General features: G+C 43.7%; 1 protein-coding gene across 2 annotated transcripts in view; it reads left to right on the top strand.

Moving 5' to 3' along the window:
• LOC147443763 (sec34-like family protein) overlaps positions 1-13,086 on the top strand; it is a 98,382-nt gene that overhangs the window by 24,845 nt on the left and 60,451 nt on the right. For both annotated transcript variants that reach the window (XM_086526561.1, XM_086526560.1), the window contains 8 exons: positions 5,233-5,452; positions 6,255-6,338; positions 6,421-6,537; positions 6,622-6,654; positions 6,751-6,834; positions 6,928-6,990; positions 7,127-7,243; positions 7,366-7,458. In XM_086526561.1, coding sequence (XP_086382687.1) covers positions 5,233-5,452; positions 6,255-6,338; positions 6,421-6,537; positions 6,622-6,654; positions 6,751-6,834; positions 6,928-6,990; positions 7,127-7,243; positions 7,366-7,458 — 811 coding nt within the window. The remainder of the gene's footprint in view (positions 1-5,232; positions 5,453-6,254; positions 6,339-6,420; positions 6,538-6,621; positions 6,655-6,750; positions 6,835-6,927; positions 6,991-7,126; positions 7,244-7,365; positions 7,459-13,086) is intronic.

The raw sequence follows: 13,086 nt of genomic DNA, 5'->3' as shown, positions 1-13,086 counted from the left end.
TTTGGGGCAAAGTGAAGGATTAGGAAGCTCTTTTGAAGGAGCCAAGGTCAACTTCTTTTCACTTGGAATTGGTGGCTCGATTTGGAATTACGTCCGACAGACTGACGCCACAGGCGAAGGTAGTTCGACTGGCACCCGGATGGGATGTTGCCATCACACCAAGCATTGGTAAACTTCGTTTGCAATGACAGGGGTGTTCAGGGCACGCAAGTGACGTTCTACTCAGGATCCCTTGGTACCACAAGAACTACGCCGTGGTTGACTACCGGGCCGAGAAAGCGACTTTATAAATGAAGGGCTTAGAGATTTTACTTGATGAACTTCAGTTTCTTACTCATTCTTTTGAAAGAGAACTGAACGCTGGATAAAGGTTGAATATGTTTTGACCTGATCAAAAGAACGCCAAGATTTTTCTCTACACTCATGCCGATTGCTTTTCAAAGGGCCTGAAGATCAGACCATTGATCTGATACCTGGAAGCACGCCACCGAATCGGCCACCTTATCGTGTGAGCCGAGTACAGAATGAAAAGATTATGAACCCAGTGAAAGACCTCTTGGAAAAGGGTCTTGTCTAGCCTAGTACTTCACCGTATTGCTCTCCAATGTTGTTGGTTTTTGAAGAAAAACGGATCTTGGAGAATGTGCATCGATTATAGCACTCTCAACGAAATCACCATCAAGAACAGATTTCCAATTCCTAGGATCGATGATATACTCGACAAGTTACAGGGATCCTCGTGCTTTAGCAGGATTGACTTGAAGAGTGGATATCATCAGATCAGGATAGTGCCAGGAGATGTCTACAAGACAGCTTTTCGGACGACTTTTGGGTTATTTGAGTTTTTGGTGATGCCTTTTGGCTTAACCAATGCTCCTGCCGCCTGCGACATTTAACCGGATGATGGACTGGATTTTTCGAGAGTACAGGCTATTTTTTGACACTTTCTTTGACGACATCATTGTTTTCTCCAAGAATGAGGCAGAACACAGAGATCATCTGCTTCAAGTCTTTCAGGCATTACGAGATCACACGTTAGTGATTAATGCAAAGAAAAGTGAATTTTTCCTACCAGAGATACACTTTTTGGGACACATTGTGTCAGCAGCAGGAGTGCAAATGGACCCGGCCAAGATAGAGACTATCCGTGATTGGCCCGATTTGAGGAATGTCCATGAAGTTAGAAGCTTCTTGGGGCTGTGTTCGTACTACAGGCGGTTCATACGAAAGTTTGCAGAGGTTGCTTCCCCTTTGCATACCTTGACACAGAAAGGAGTACCTTTTTTCGTGGGGACCCTCAGAGGTGACTGCGTTTCGGACATTGAAAGAGAAATTAACTACGGGACCTATTTTGACTTTGCCGGACTTGCAGAAGTCATTTGAAGTATATTATGATGCTTGTGGTCGTAGTCTGGGTGCGGTCTTGATGCAAGAAGGCCATGTCATAGCTTACGAGAGCCGTTTGTTCTCTAGGCCGGAGATGACAGCACAGATCTGTGAGAAAGAGCTTTTGGCGGTTATCCATGCTCTTAATCAGTGGCGGCATTACCTACTCGGAGCGGATTTTACTATCTTTACAGACCATCAGAGTTTGCGCTACTTCTTGTCACAGAAGCAGCTTTCGGAAAAGCAGATGCGGTGGGCGAACATCTTGTCACAGTTCCACTTCCAAATTGTCCATGTGTAGGGACAGAAGAATGTGGTGGCAGATGCTTTGTCTCGGAAAACGTTGGTTCTGGTTGTTTCCGTGATACATCATAGGAGCTTCGAGGATATGGTCGATCAGTATGTCACAGATACAGATTTTGCAGATATTTTCACACGGATACGGGATGGGGAGACAATAGCGGGATACTCCCTTCGGGAAGGCTACTTGATGAGAAAGACTATGTTGTGCGTTACACAGCCGTTGAGGGATAAGGTTATGAGTGAATGCCACTGTCCACCTTTTACGGGTCATTGCGGCATTGCTACCACCATGAAAGGGGTAGAGAGATACTTCTTTTGGCCGTGACTCAAAAAGGACATGGAAGAGTTGTGCGCACTATGCCAGAAGGTCAAGTTTGACAGGCATAAGGCACACAGCCTTTACCCATACCCACCCGCCCCTGGGAAAATATTGAAATGGATTTCATTTTTGATCTCCCGAGAACTAAGAATGATCACGATGATTTTCCGATTACATGGCACGTCTGAGACGATTGTCTCCGACAGAGACCCCAGATTTATGAGTTTGTTTTGAAAGGCAATTTGGGAGAACATTGGCACGCAGTTGCAGTTCTCGTCATCGTTCCACTTGCAGACTGACGGGCAATTTGAGATTGCTAATTCAGTGATTTTAGATTTATTGAAGTCTTGTATCTCGGATCAGAAGACTCAATGGGAAAAGAACTTATCTTTGGTGGAATTTGCCTACAATAACACGATACACTCTTCGACGGGGAAGACGCCATGTGAGATTGTTGAAAGTGCTGCGAAGGTTTCATCCTTCCTGAGCACGAAAGATTAGATATTTGAAGCGGATGAATATTCGCGAGATTTGGATACGGCTTTTGCCAAGGTTCGCGAGACTTTGCAGGAGTCTCAAGAACGACAGAAAAAGGCAGTGGATCGCCATCGTCGCGACTTGAAACTGAAGGAGGATGATTGGGTGCTCTTACGTTTTGAGAAGGCACGCCTACGAAAGAAAAAGGGAAAGGAGAGGCTTTTTCCAAAGCTTAGTATGCGATACTACGGACCTTTCCAGATAACTGAAAAGATAAATGATGTCTCCTTCCGATTGAAACTGCCAGATACTTGGAGGATTCATAATGCATTTCATGTGAGTCTCTTGAAACCTTTTAAAGGTGATGTGCCTGATGAGCAACCCGAAGTGGAAGAAAACGAGGAGATCCTTGTTCTTGAACAGATTTTGGCACATAAGGATACGAAGAATAAGGGTAAAGTCCAAAGGCGGTTCTTGGTTAAGTTCAAGAATTATCCTGCACTTGATGCGAAGTGGATGGAGGAGGAGGACCTAGCAGATACTCCTCAGATTGTGAAACTTTACCTCGATGCTTTTGGTTTAGCATAGTCTACTCCAAATGGAACCCAGAATTCAGCTTGGCCGGAGATCTAGTGCAGTGGGATGCACAAGAGGGGAGTCACTCCACTCCTTTGTCAACAGATGCCTTGATTTAGATACTAGAGGCACTGATGTCTGTTTGAGCTTCAGGGATACTGACAGCTGACAGTATTCTGCTGTATGACTTTATGAAATGGAATTCCTGATAATGATACTGATTTGTTCTTGACTTCTTGGGAGTGCAGGAATTGATAGCCGAAATGACTGCAGCATTTTGGTCTGATTGATCTCGAATAGACATGGTTGCAATAGGGGTTAGTCAATCGGACATCGATGAGGTCCCGATTGGACCTAGATGTGATTACTAGCTACATTGCCGATAAATCATGGTCTAAGATCCGAATGAATGTTGAATGTCATGTGATGTCCTGTGATGTCTGGTGATGTCCTGTGATGTCGTGTGATGTGACTGTCGATTTTGTACATGTGCTAGATGTGTGTTCCTAGTACGTAGGTACTAACAGTCAGTGTCTGCTAAGACGGTTTATGGCTTTTGTCGGTTTTGCAGGCGTAATTGCGGTCGATTACAATGCTTTCAAGAGGGGGATATGTCACAAAGTGATGACGTGGCGGACAACAGAAACCCTAATTTCTGCCAAAAACCCTAATTTCCGGAAATCGCGGAGGCTGAAAAAAAAAATAAAAAAAATTATTTTTTTTTTTGGAAAATGATGAGCGACGCGAATTTTGCTTTTTTTTTTTATAAAAAAAGAGAAAAGACTCTATAAGAGAGAGAGAACTGATGCTTTTTATTTTAAAAGCTTTTGGGGCTCTGCTTTTGGGCATCCCTTGTACCTTTAAATTAGTGGTGAGGGCCTCACTTCTGAGAGCATCTGGACGCAGGGTCTGAGAGTGAAACCCTAACCGCTCTCTTGTACTTTGATGATTGATTAATACAAAAAGAAATACCGAAAGGGGCGCCAGTCTTTGGGGCCAATATCTCTAGGCACGGAACTCCGCCGGGCCAGTGCAAATCTATTGTGATCTGTGAATTGTTTAGAAGTGGTTATTTGGTTCTGTCGCGGTTGATTCTTGACTTGGAGTGTCCAAGTCTGTTACAACTATGACACTGTATCCATTTCTATCTTCACAACATAAGTTTACACAAAACAGTTTTTGTGTTTTATACATCAAGGTAGAACAGGGGGGGGGTCAAAACGAAAAGAGTCTCCATCCCTCTGAATAAAGTAGTCAGCAACCAGAGGGAAGACGTCATCTTCTAGGTCAAAGAGGGGGGTTTTTCATAGAAATACAACCATAGATAACTATGACACTGTATCCATTTCCATATTCACAACATAAATTTACACAAAACAGAATTCGTATTCAATACATGAAGGTAGAGCATGGGGGGTCAAAACGCTAAGAGTATCCCTCCCTTTGAATAAAACCAGACGGGCGACGTCATCTTCTAGGTCAAAGAGGGGGGTTTTGCAGCTATATGCCATGGGGTAGGGATCCCAAATCCAGCCTTCTAGCTAGAGACACACCAATTGGTCCAAGTACAATGGGTAGTAGGGATTGCTGTATGTAGGCTCATATGACCTTATGGCCAGACAACCCTCACAGTCATTTTTTAGGGATTTGTATGTGCAGTCATCCACCTGTAAGGTGTCAAGGAGGACTGTCCTGTTTAGAATAGTTAGTCCTGCAATCTTGTAGGTATAGTGAAAGTAGGTGTTAAGGAGGACTGAGACTGTCCAAAACTATTGTGCTGGGACCAAAAACGATCATGCTGGTCCCACGTCATTTCAGCTCAAAGTCTTACCCCGTGGACTGACCTGACAATAATGAACATAGTTTAGAGTAAAACCATGTCTTTAATTCTGGTTCTGTAATATTTTAAAGACACAAACACATTACGCAAAGTCACAGATTTTTGTATAAAATGTTCGCTTGTTTGCATGTGTGGGTGCATGAGCATATGTTTATACCTAGTTCTATTCCCACCATTGGGCACTGACGGGATGTACTCGTATGTTGTCAATCCTGTGCCATATGGAGCTGCCGATTACAGTATAGACTTCTTCCATGAGTTTTTCACAGGTGAATCTGGGCTATTCCTGGGTTCATCTAGGTTGATAATTTGCAGCTATTTTTAACTGCAGGTGCACAGTTTTGTATGACATCTTGCGGCCGAAGCTCATTCATGAAGCAGATTTAGAGCTCCTATGTGAGCTTGTGGAAATTCTCAAAGGAGAGGTACTAGAGGAAGAGTTGGGTAGACGAGGCGATTCTGTAGCAGGTCTCAAACCAACAATCACCCGCATCTTAGCGGATGTTCAAGAACGGCTAACTTTTCGAGCTCAAACACACATGCGTGATGAGGTAGTATGTCCTATCTGTCAGGCAAGCTTCTTAATTTGCCTTAATTTACTTGGAGCCTCTATCTCTTTCAGTTCTTAAATTCTTACAGCTTGTCTAGTGGGTTGATGCTTTCCTGCTCTTTTTCTTTTGAAGATCCTTAATATGTAGGCAGCCATACATTAAATAAAAACCAAAATCAGAGCCAGTGTTCATACTGGTGAATGAAGGGGGTTTACTGTAAATACTGAATGTATCTACCTATATGACATACACCTCATGATCATTTGTACAGGCATGAGAAATGAGAATGTCTTCTGCACTTTGAGGCTGGTGGCTTTCTGTATTAGTTTGAAACTTTAAGACCTTTTCAGCTTATTAGTCAAATGCCGAAAGTTGAGACTTCAAGAACAGGTCACTCATTGTTTCTTGTAACAAGGGATTAGGAATACTGGCGTTCATGTTTTCAAGCATGAAAGTCCATTTTACAGCAAGGAAATGCTGTTTAAGCATAGCATGTGGGTTAATGTCCAAAAGATCTCATTATGATCTGATTCACATGCATTTGTATAAGGGAGGGTTCTTTTCTTCAGACGATGTGCTCTTATGCAGGGAAATGATCGCAGGCCTCATGAATAAAAAGAACTTGGTGATCCAGTCTAGATCAGGCCCTCCTTTGTAACTGTGGGCATCTGAATATTCTGCAAATATTTTCTTCAGTAGAAAAGATGTTTCTATAGGGGGTCAAAGTCTGGTCATCTAAATCAAATATCATTATGTGATCAAGATAGCTGATTGATATCCATTACATGTGTAAAATTTACAGATTGCAAACTATTTGCCATCTGCTGAGGACCTAGATTACCCTGCAAAGCTTGAGCGGGAGGCATCCATAATTGCAAACCTCGAGGCAATGTTTTTCCCACTGTTAAAAGAGTGAGTTATCGAAATGTAAAACATAGGTATCATGGAATTTCTTACTTCTTGGGCAGGATGAAGAAGGGAGAGACACTTACGGCACTTTGTATCCTCCTCTTGAGAAGACACTGTCCTGTCTATCAAAACTTTACCGATCATTGGAGCCTGCAATCTTTACAGGCTTGGCGCAGGTGATTTCAATAAAAAGCTCGGGAAGCTTTTCATTATTTGGCTTCCTGTTTGTTGCAATGATCAAAGTGGGTCTTTATCAACAGGATTCGATTGGAGTATGCTCATTGTCTATACAGGTCTATTTATGTTAGGATAATGATTTGGAATTTTCTTGGACTTCGTCATTTTATTGATGTTTTCTCTACATCTTTGGGGGAACTTTTGAAGTGTAGAAAGCCAGCAAGTTGATAATGAAACAATCTCAAATGGACGGGCAGTTGTTCTTAATAAAGCATCTTCTCATTCTGCGTGAACAGGTATGGCCAAGAAACTTATCTTTGTCCTTGTTCTGGTCTTTAATTTCATGTCTACTAATGTGGTGGATGAATTCCCTTATGAAATTTCTGTAGATAGCTCCCTTTGACATTGACTTTGCTATCACTTACAAAGAACTGGATTTTGCACATTTATTGGTAAGTTAATGTACAATGCCAACTATCGATGCAGAAGTAAAGTTGAAGGAATTTCTTTAAGAATGAAGAACTCAGCATTTTATCGCTTCACATGGACAACCATGTGTGTTCATAATTAACAGTTCTTACATTTTAGGATCATTTGAGACGGATATTCCGAGGCCAAGCATCCTTCTTTGATTTTGCTAGCCGTTCAACGTTGGCTCGTGCATTTTCGCCGCGTGTAACAGAGAATCAATTAGATGCCAAGAAGGTTCTCTTTAAGATTCTAGTACTTTTATAATGGAAACAGTATGTTTGATGTGATACCAACTAAGCAAGGTCAAACCCGAAAATGGAGTATGCTGCTTGCTGAATTATGACTATTTGTTGCAGGATTTGGAGAGAACCTTGAAAAGTACCTGTGAACAATTTATCATGTCAATCACAAAGCTTGCAGTTGAGCCTATGCTATCCTTCATAACAAAGGTATCAGCCTTAGATATAGTCACTTCTTACTTAAAACCACCTCAAAAGGGTGGTATTACAGGCAGTTCAACATTCTCTATGCAACTTTGTGATGCTGAATGTTATGCCTCGTTTTCATTCTTCATTTGAAGATTTGCCTTTTCTGTTCTCCATCCGTACAGGTTTCAATGTGAAGGCTTCATCTCACTATTATGCATTGTGATTGTTTTTTTTTTTCCAAAACTCACAATTGTGAGTGAATTATATTGATCAACCCAAAAAATTACAATGTCTTGTCATGCTCGTGTTGAGCCATGACATCATCCAGGGACCATAATTACATTGGCAGCGATCCCAACCAACTCGCCCCCTTATCCTTGATACAAAAGGTCCATTATCATGGTCTTCTGAGATCTTTTAAATACCGATAGCCAGGATCCCTCTGCTGACAACAAGGCACAAGTAGTCCTAGACCAATCCTCCGAGTGTTGCTTGCGCCCGAGCGTCCAAATTAGCACCTTGCTTTCTTGTATAATTTCTGCGAAGCTTGCCACCTCAAGACCTCCTTCAAACACACGGCAGTTCCTTGTCTGCCATACATTATGCAAGAAGAAGTACCTGACGATTTGAGTGCTGATGAGGATGGCACGACCACCTGAATTCTTCCCTCCAAGGAATAGACCAGTCTTGTAAAAACCAATTTTCCATGTTCTTTGGACCCATTTACATATTTTCCCTGCGAGGCCTTTGATAGTTGGGCAATCCATGAAGAGGTGGGCCAGATCTTCACTAGCCAACCTGCACCCCAAACACCGATTTGACCCAATCCCTCTTTCCTGAATCTTCACCCCCGTCGGTAGAGCACCCCAAATTACCTTCCATAAAAATACCTTCATGTGCTGCGGAACCTTTGGCTTCCAGATTTTCTCCATTACTTGCTCCCACTTTTCCTCCGACCATTGTTTTTTCCATATCTTGTTGAGGGGGCTAGACCAATTCTTCTTTTGCATCATTGTATGGTAAATGTCTTTCGGATGGGGTTTCCCTAAGAGGCTGCTTCTGGGCCATTTCTAGGTGTTCCAGTCAAACTCCGAATCATAGATAGGCATCACTATATTGTCAAGCTCTTTCCTCACTTTGTGGACCAGCAATACCTCCAAGCTATTCAACTGGAATTGGGTAACCAGGAGATCAATGGTTTTCCAACTCTTGTTGTCACTGTCCCAGAAGTGCCCCAGTCGATTCAGACCCTTATTATTTAGCTTCCTGGTTGTCTCTATTCAATAGGGAGCTTGTGGCGGATCTACAACTTTGGAAAGCCAGGGGGACCAATGCAAAATGGAGTTCTTGAAGTATCTGGTTTTTTCCCCCGACTTTAAGACTCCTGCTGCTCTCTTGCATTTTCTTACCAATTCTCTTGAGCTGCCCCCTAGTCTTAGGGTAGTCCACGTTGGGGCTAACAGCTTGTCATGAACCTCCACCCCTCTCCACTTTCCACCTTTCGAGCCAAGTTGAGCTGCTTCTATCATATCTTTGATCATGATAGCCCAAACTTGATCCTGTTTAGCCAAGGAAACAACAAATTTGGCGCAACAAGCTTCTGCACGGGCTTCAAGGTTCAGAATTCCCAAGCCTCCTTGATTCCCTGGCCGAGCAACTGATTCCCAACGGGCCCATTGCCATGGCCTGGAGGATTTCGTGTTGTTTTTCCATAAAAACCTTTTCACTGGTTTTAAGAACTCTTTCCAGTGACACTTAGCCATCTTAAGAAGGGGGCTAGTGAAGGCAATATAAGGAAGCATAAAGGAATTTATCACTTTTATCCGACTTGGGAATGGGAGAAGAGCATACTCCCACCTACTCATTTTTGTTTTGATTTTTTCTAGCACCCACTCAAATCTTTGCTTGTGAGTTACGTCCACCCTCAAGGGGGCTCCCAGATGTCTGAAGATATTCCCTTTTGTGACAATCTCCCCCGAATAGTCAGAAGGGTCAAATGAGTCATTTTCCGATAGGGAGATCAGCCTTGACTTCTCTATATTACAATGGGCCCCCGAAGCTACTGAGAATATTTGTACAATCTCCAGAGCCTTCCTGATGACCTGGGGGCACGCCTTCAAGAAGAGGAGAGAATCGTCTGCAAAAAGTTTTGCTAGAGTTGGTTGTTTCCTGGCAAATCCAGGCTGTGCAACTCCCCTCGTTCCGCACTAGCTTCAAGCTTCGTGATTAAAGGATGTGATCCTATGGCGAACAGCAGGGGGGCCAGAGGGCATCCCTGCTTAATAGACCTTTTGACCTCAAAAGAGCCCACAATTCTATCGTTGAATAGGAGCTTTGATTGGCTCCCAGCTCCCAGTACACTTACCAGTCAACATAAGCGCGGTCCAAAGCCCAAAGCTTCCATGACGGCTTCTATATATGTCCATGTTATTCTGTCATAAGCCTTATCCAGGTCCAACTGTAGCAGTACACACTCTTGCTTTGTGACAGTTGCGTACTCGATGCCCACCATTGCTGCCAAGATGTTATCGTAAATGGACCTTCCTTTGATGAACCCATGCTGATGGGGCGAGATGATCTTGGTTAGTAAGGGGGCTAGTTTGAGGGCTTCAGCTTTAGCAATAAATTTGTAGGCCACCGACATCATCGTTATAGGGCGCCAGTGTTTAAGTTGAGAACAACAGATCTGTTTGGGGATGGGTTTGATAAGCCCTCTCTTTACACTTATCTCCATCGACCCTTCGACAATGGATTTATTGGCCAACCTTGTGATTGGGACCTTGAGATCGTCCCAAAATTCTCTATAGAATTCCACCGTCATCCCATCCCAACGAGGGGACTTTTCCTTGCCAAGGGCTTGCAATGCTAGTGAACATTCGTCCTTGGAAAATGCCCTTTCCAAGAAATTAGCTTCCGAGTGGGGAATCTTCTTCTTGACACTTTGAAGTAAGGACCCTCTGGCTTCTTCCACTTTCAAGAAGAGATATTCTCTCTTGGAGACTTTCTTTCTCCTCTTTCCATCTTCTCTCCGTCTCCTCATGCTCGTGGAGAAAAACTGTTTTCACTTTTCTTCTTCCATGTGCTTTCTCAAAGCTTTCATTTCTATCTCCAAGTTGAAATGCGTTTGTTTGTGAGCATGAATTTCGCCTTGCTAGCTGCCATTGGAGTGAGTGGGAATACATTCTCCTTTCTCGGTCTCTGTCTATGGTTCTCTCTCATAGGTCATTTTGGCCTTTTGAAGACGTTAATATTTCATTTCATTTCATTTCATCTCTCTCTCTCTGTTTCTCTCTCTCTCTCTCTCTCTCTCTCTCTCTCTCTCTCTCTCTCTCTCTCATTGACCGAGCACTGGAGCTATGGAGATCCAGACGGCCACGATTGAGGAGAGGGGCTACACAGCATCGACGGAGACTACAACAGAGGATTCGAGCCATACTCTCTCGATATCCACAGTGCAATAGTAGTATCTAGTTCTTTTGTACCCAGACATGGTATTAGATTCACCATTTTGTAATAGATTGGTCTCATAGGTCATTTTGGCCTTTTGAAGACGTTAATATAACATTTCATTTCATTTCATTTCTCTCTTTCTCCCTCCAGAGTGGAGATATGGGACCCCTCAGTTGATCATCATAGCAGAGCTGGTAGTACTGATGGATGGAGATGTATGGAGAAGCCCTTGGTGTCTATGATTTCTCGGATGATTAGGGCCAAGGCCTCAGTAGGGTGGAGCAGCGTCACTATGAAACGCGTTTTGACAGGTCAACACAGGTGAAACGTTCCGGGCCTTCAAACGTTTCGCTCACCAAGTGAAACACAAGCCGTTTCACTAACAACAAGTTACCATAGTTTTAGTTTCAAGGTCGCTAAACGCACGTTTTGGTCTCACGTTTCATTGTGCTCTCATTGGACTGAAACGTTTTGTGGTGAAACGCCGCGTTTCAGGGTGAAACGTTTCGGCCTTGAAACATTTCACGGTTACGCTGGGGCGGAGCTCGTTGCTCCTCCATTGGTAGTGGAGGCACTCACTCAATCAGTTTCATTTATGCATAGCACTTGGGCTCTCCCTAGAGACAAATATGCTCGATTAGCACTAGAGTCTTCGCGACAGCTGGCATTGCAGGGAGATAGATCATGTTGGTATGTAGAGATGGCATCTTGGTTTCAGTTACATGGCTTTAGTATAGACCGGCTACCCCCATTCCAGTACTCTCTAGATGCACCCGCCATCCCCCTCACAAGGGCAGAGATTACCAGGCTCATCAGACAGGACTTGATTCAGCTGGATACGAAGAGGACATGGATACAAGCTACACATGAGTTAGGTACGAAGATGACTTTCTATAGAGAGCATCTTCTCCAACTCACGGAGGATGGTTTTGTGACCAAACGAGGATACATGGATACTCATCTATCCCACGGGATACGATGTGCTATTGGTTAGATACGCACATCCTCACATCAACTAGAGATCGAGACAGGCAGATTTAGAGGAGTACCCGCTGAGTCCAGGATTTGTCAGGTGTGCCAAATAGAGCCAGAGACAGAGCTACATTACATATGTCGTTGCCGAGTATACTATGAGATACGAGGCCGCTTTCACTATCTATTCAGAGAGGGTTTTGGGCCATTTTCTAGAGTCATGAGATACCAGGATTAGAGATGCCTCGGATTATACTTTCTGGAGATTTGCAAACACAGAGAGGATCTCTTGAAGAGGGCCACAATGAGAGAGATCCAGCGACAGTGGAAGATCATAGATTTCTTCCAGTCACTGATAGAGGAGTTCGAGCAGGCCCCACAGCATAACAACACCAAAGGCACCAGAGGCATACTGCTTGATCGGGCGATAGAGTTGGGGCGGTCCCGTCACCCACGGATGAGAGGGCCCTCTCGATATCGACGTAGATTGCGACAGAGGATCCATACCATACTGGCGCGACATAGGAGCCGTCGCGGATACTGATGTATATGTATATGATGCCTCGACTGTCAGAGAGCTCCATTGTATCGGCTCACCCTTTGTCTTCCCTTTGTATCAGCTTTCACCCCACCCCAACCCACTATGTTCTTTTCAGTTCTTTGTACTTTTTGTACCCAGATCTGGTATTAGATTCACCACATGTAACCTTTTGGTCTCATAGGTCATTTTGGCCTTTTGAAGATGTTAATATTACATTTCATCTCTCTCTCTCTCTCTCTCTCTCTCTCTCTCTCTCTCTCTCTGAAGTTCCAGATGCCCATGACCGCGGAGGAATACAAGCATCGACGGAGGTTGCATCAGAGGATTCGGGTCACTTTGGCCCGACATGCAGGATGCCCGGTCAGACTACTGGCAATGGAGGAGATTGATGAGATCGGCCAGCGATTGATGATGGATCTCCTGTGATTTAGCTCTTTTGAGGATTGTACACCTTGCTCATCTTGTACCGACCTTTGTATCAGCCTTTGCATCAGCTTTTACCCATTATACCCGCCCACACACACCGCCATTGTGTTTTATTATCCCTCATTCACTACGTTCACCCCACCATACTCTTATCCTACATAGTTCCAGCTAGCTGCTTAGTTCACATCTAGCAGTTTAGGATTCTATAGTACCCCTTTTTTCAGTATCCTTCATTTTGCATCAGATTCACCGTTGTTGTG

Source organism: Adiantum capillus-veneris, chromosome 13 (assembly GCF_014529385.1).
Source record: "Adiantum capillus-veneris isolate H3 chromosome 13, ASM1452938v2, whole genome shotgun sequence".
Lineage (NCBI taxonomy): Eukaryota > Viridiplantae > Streptophyta > Polypodiopsida > Polypodiales > Pteridaceae > Adiantum > Adiantum capillus-veneris.
This window is presented reverse-complemented; position numbering and strand designations above follow the sequence as displayed.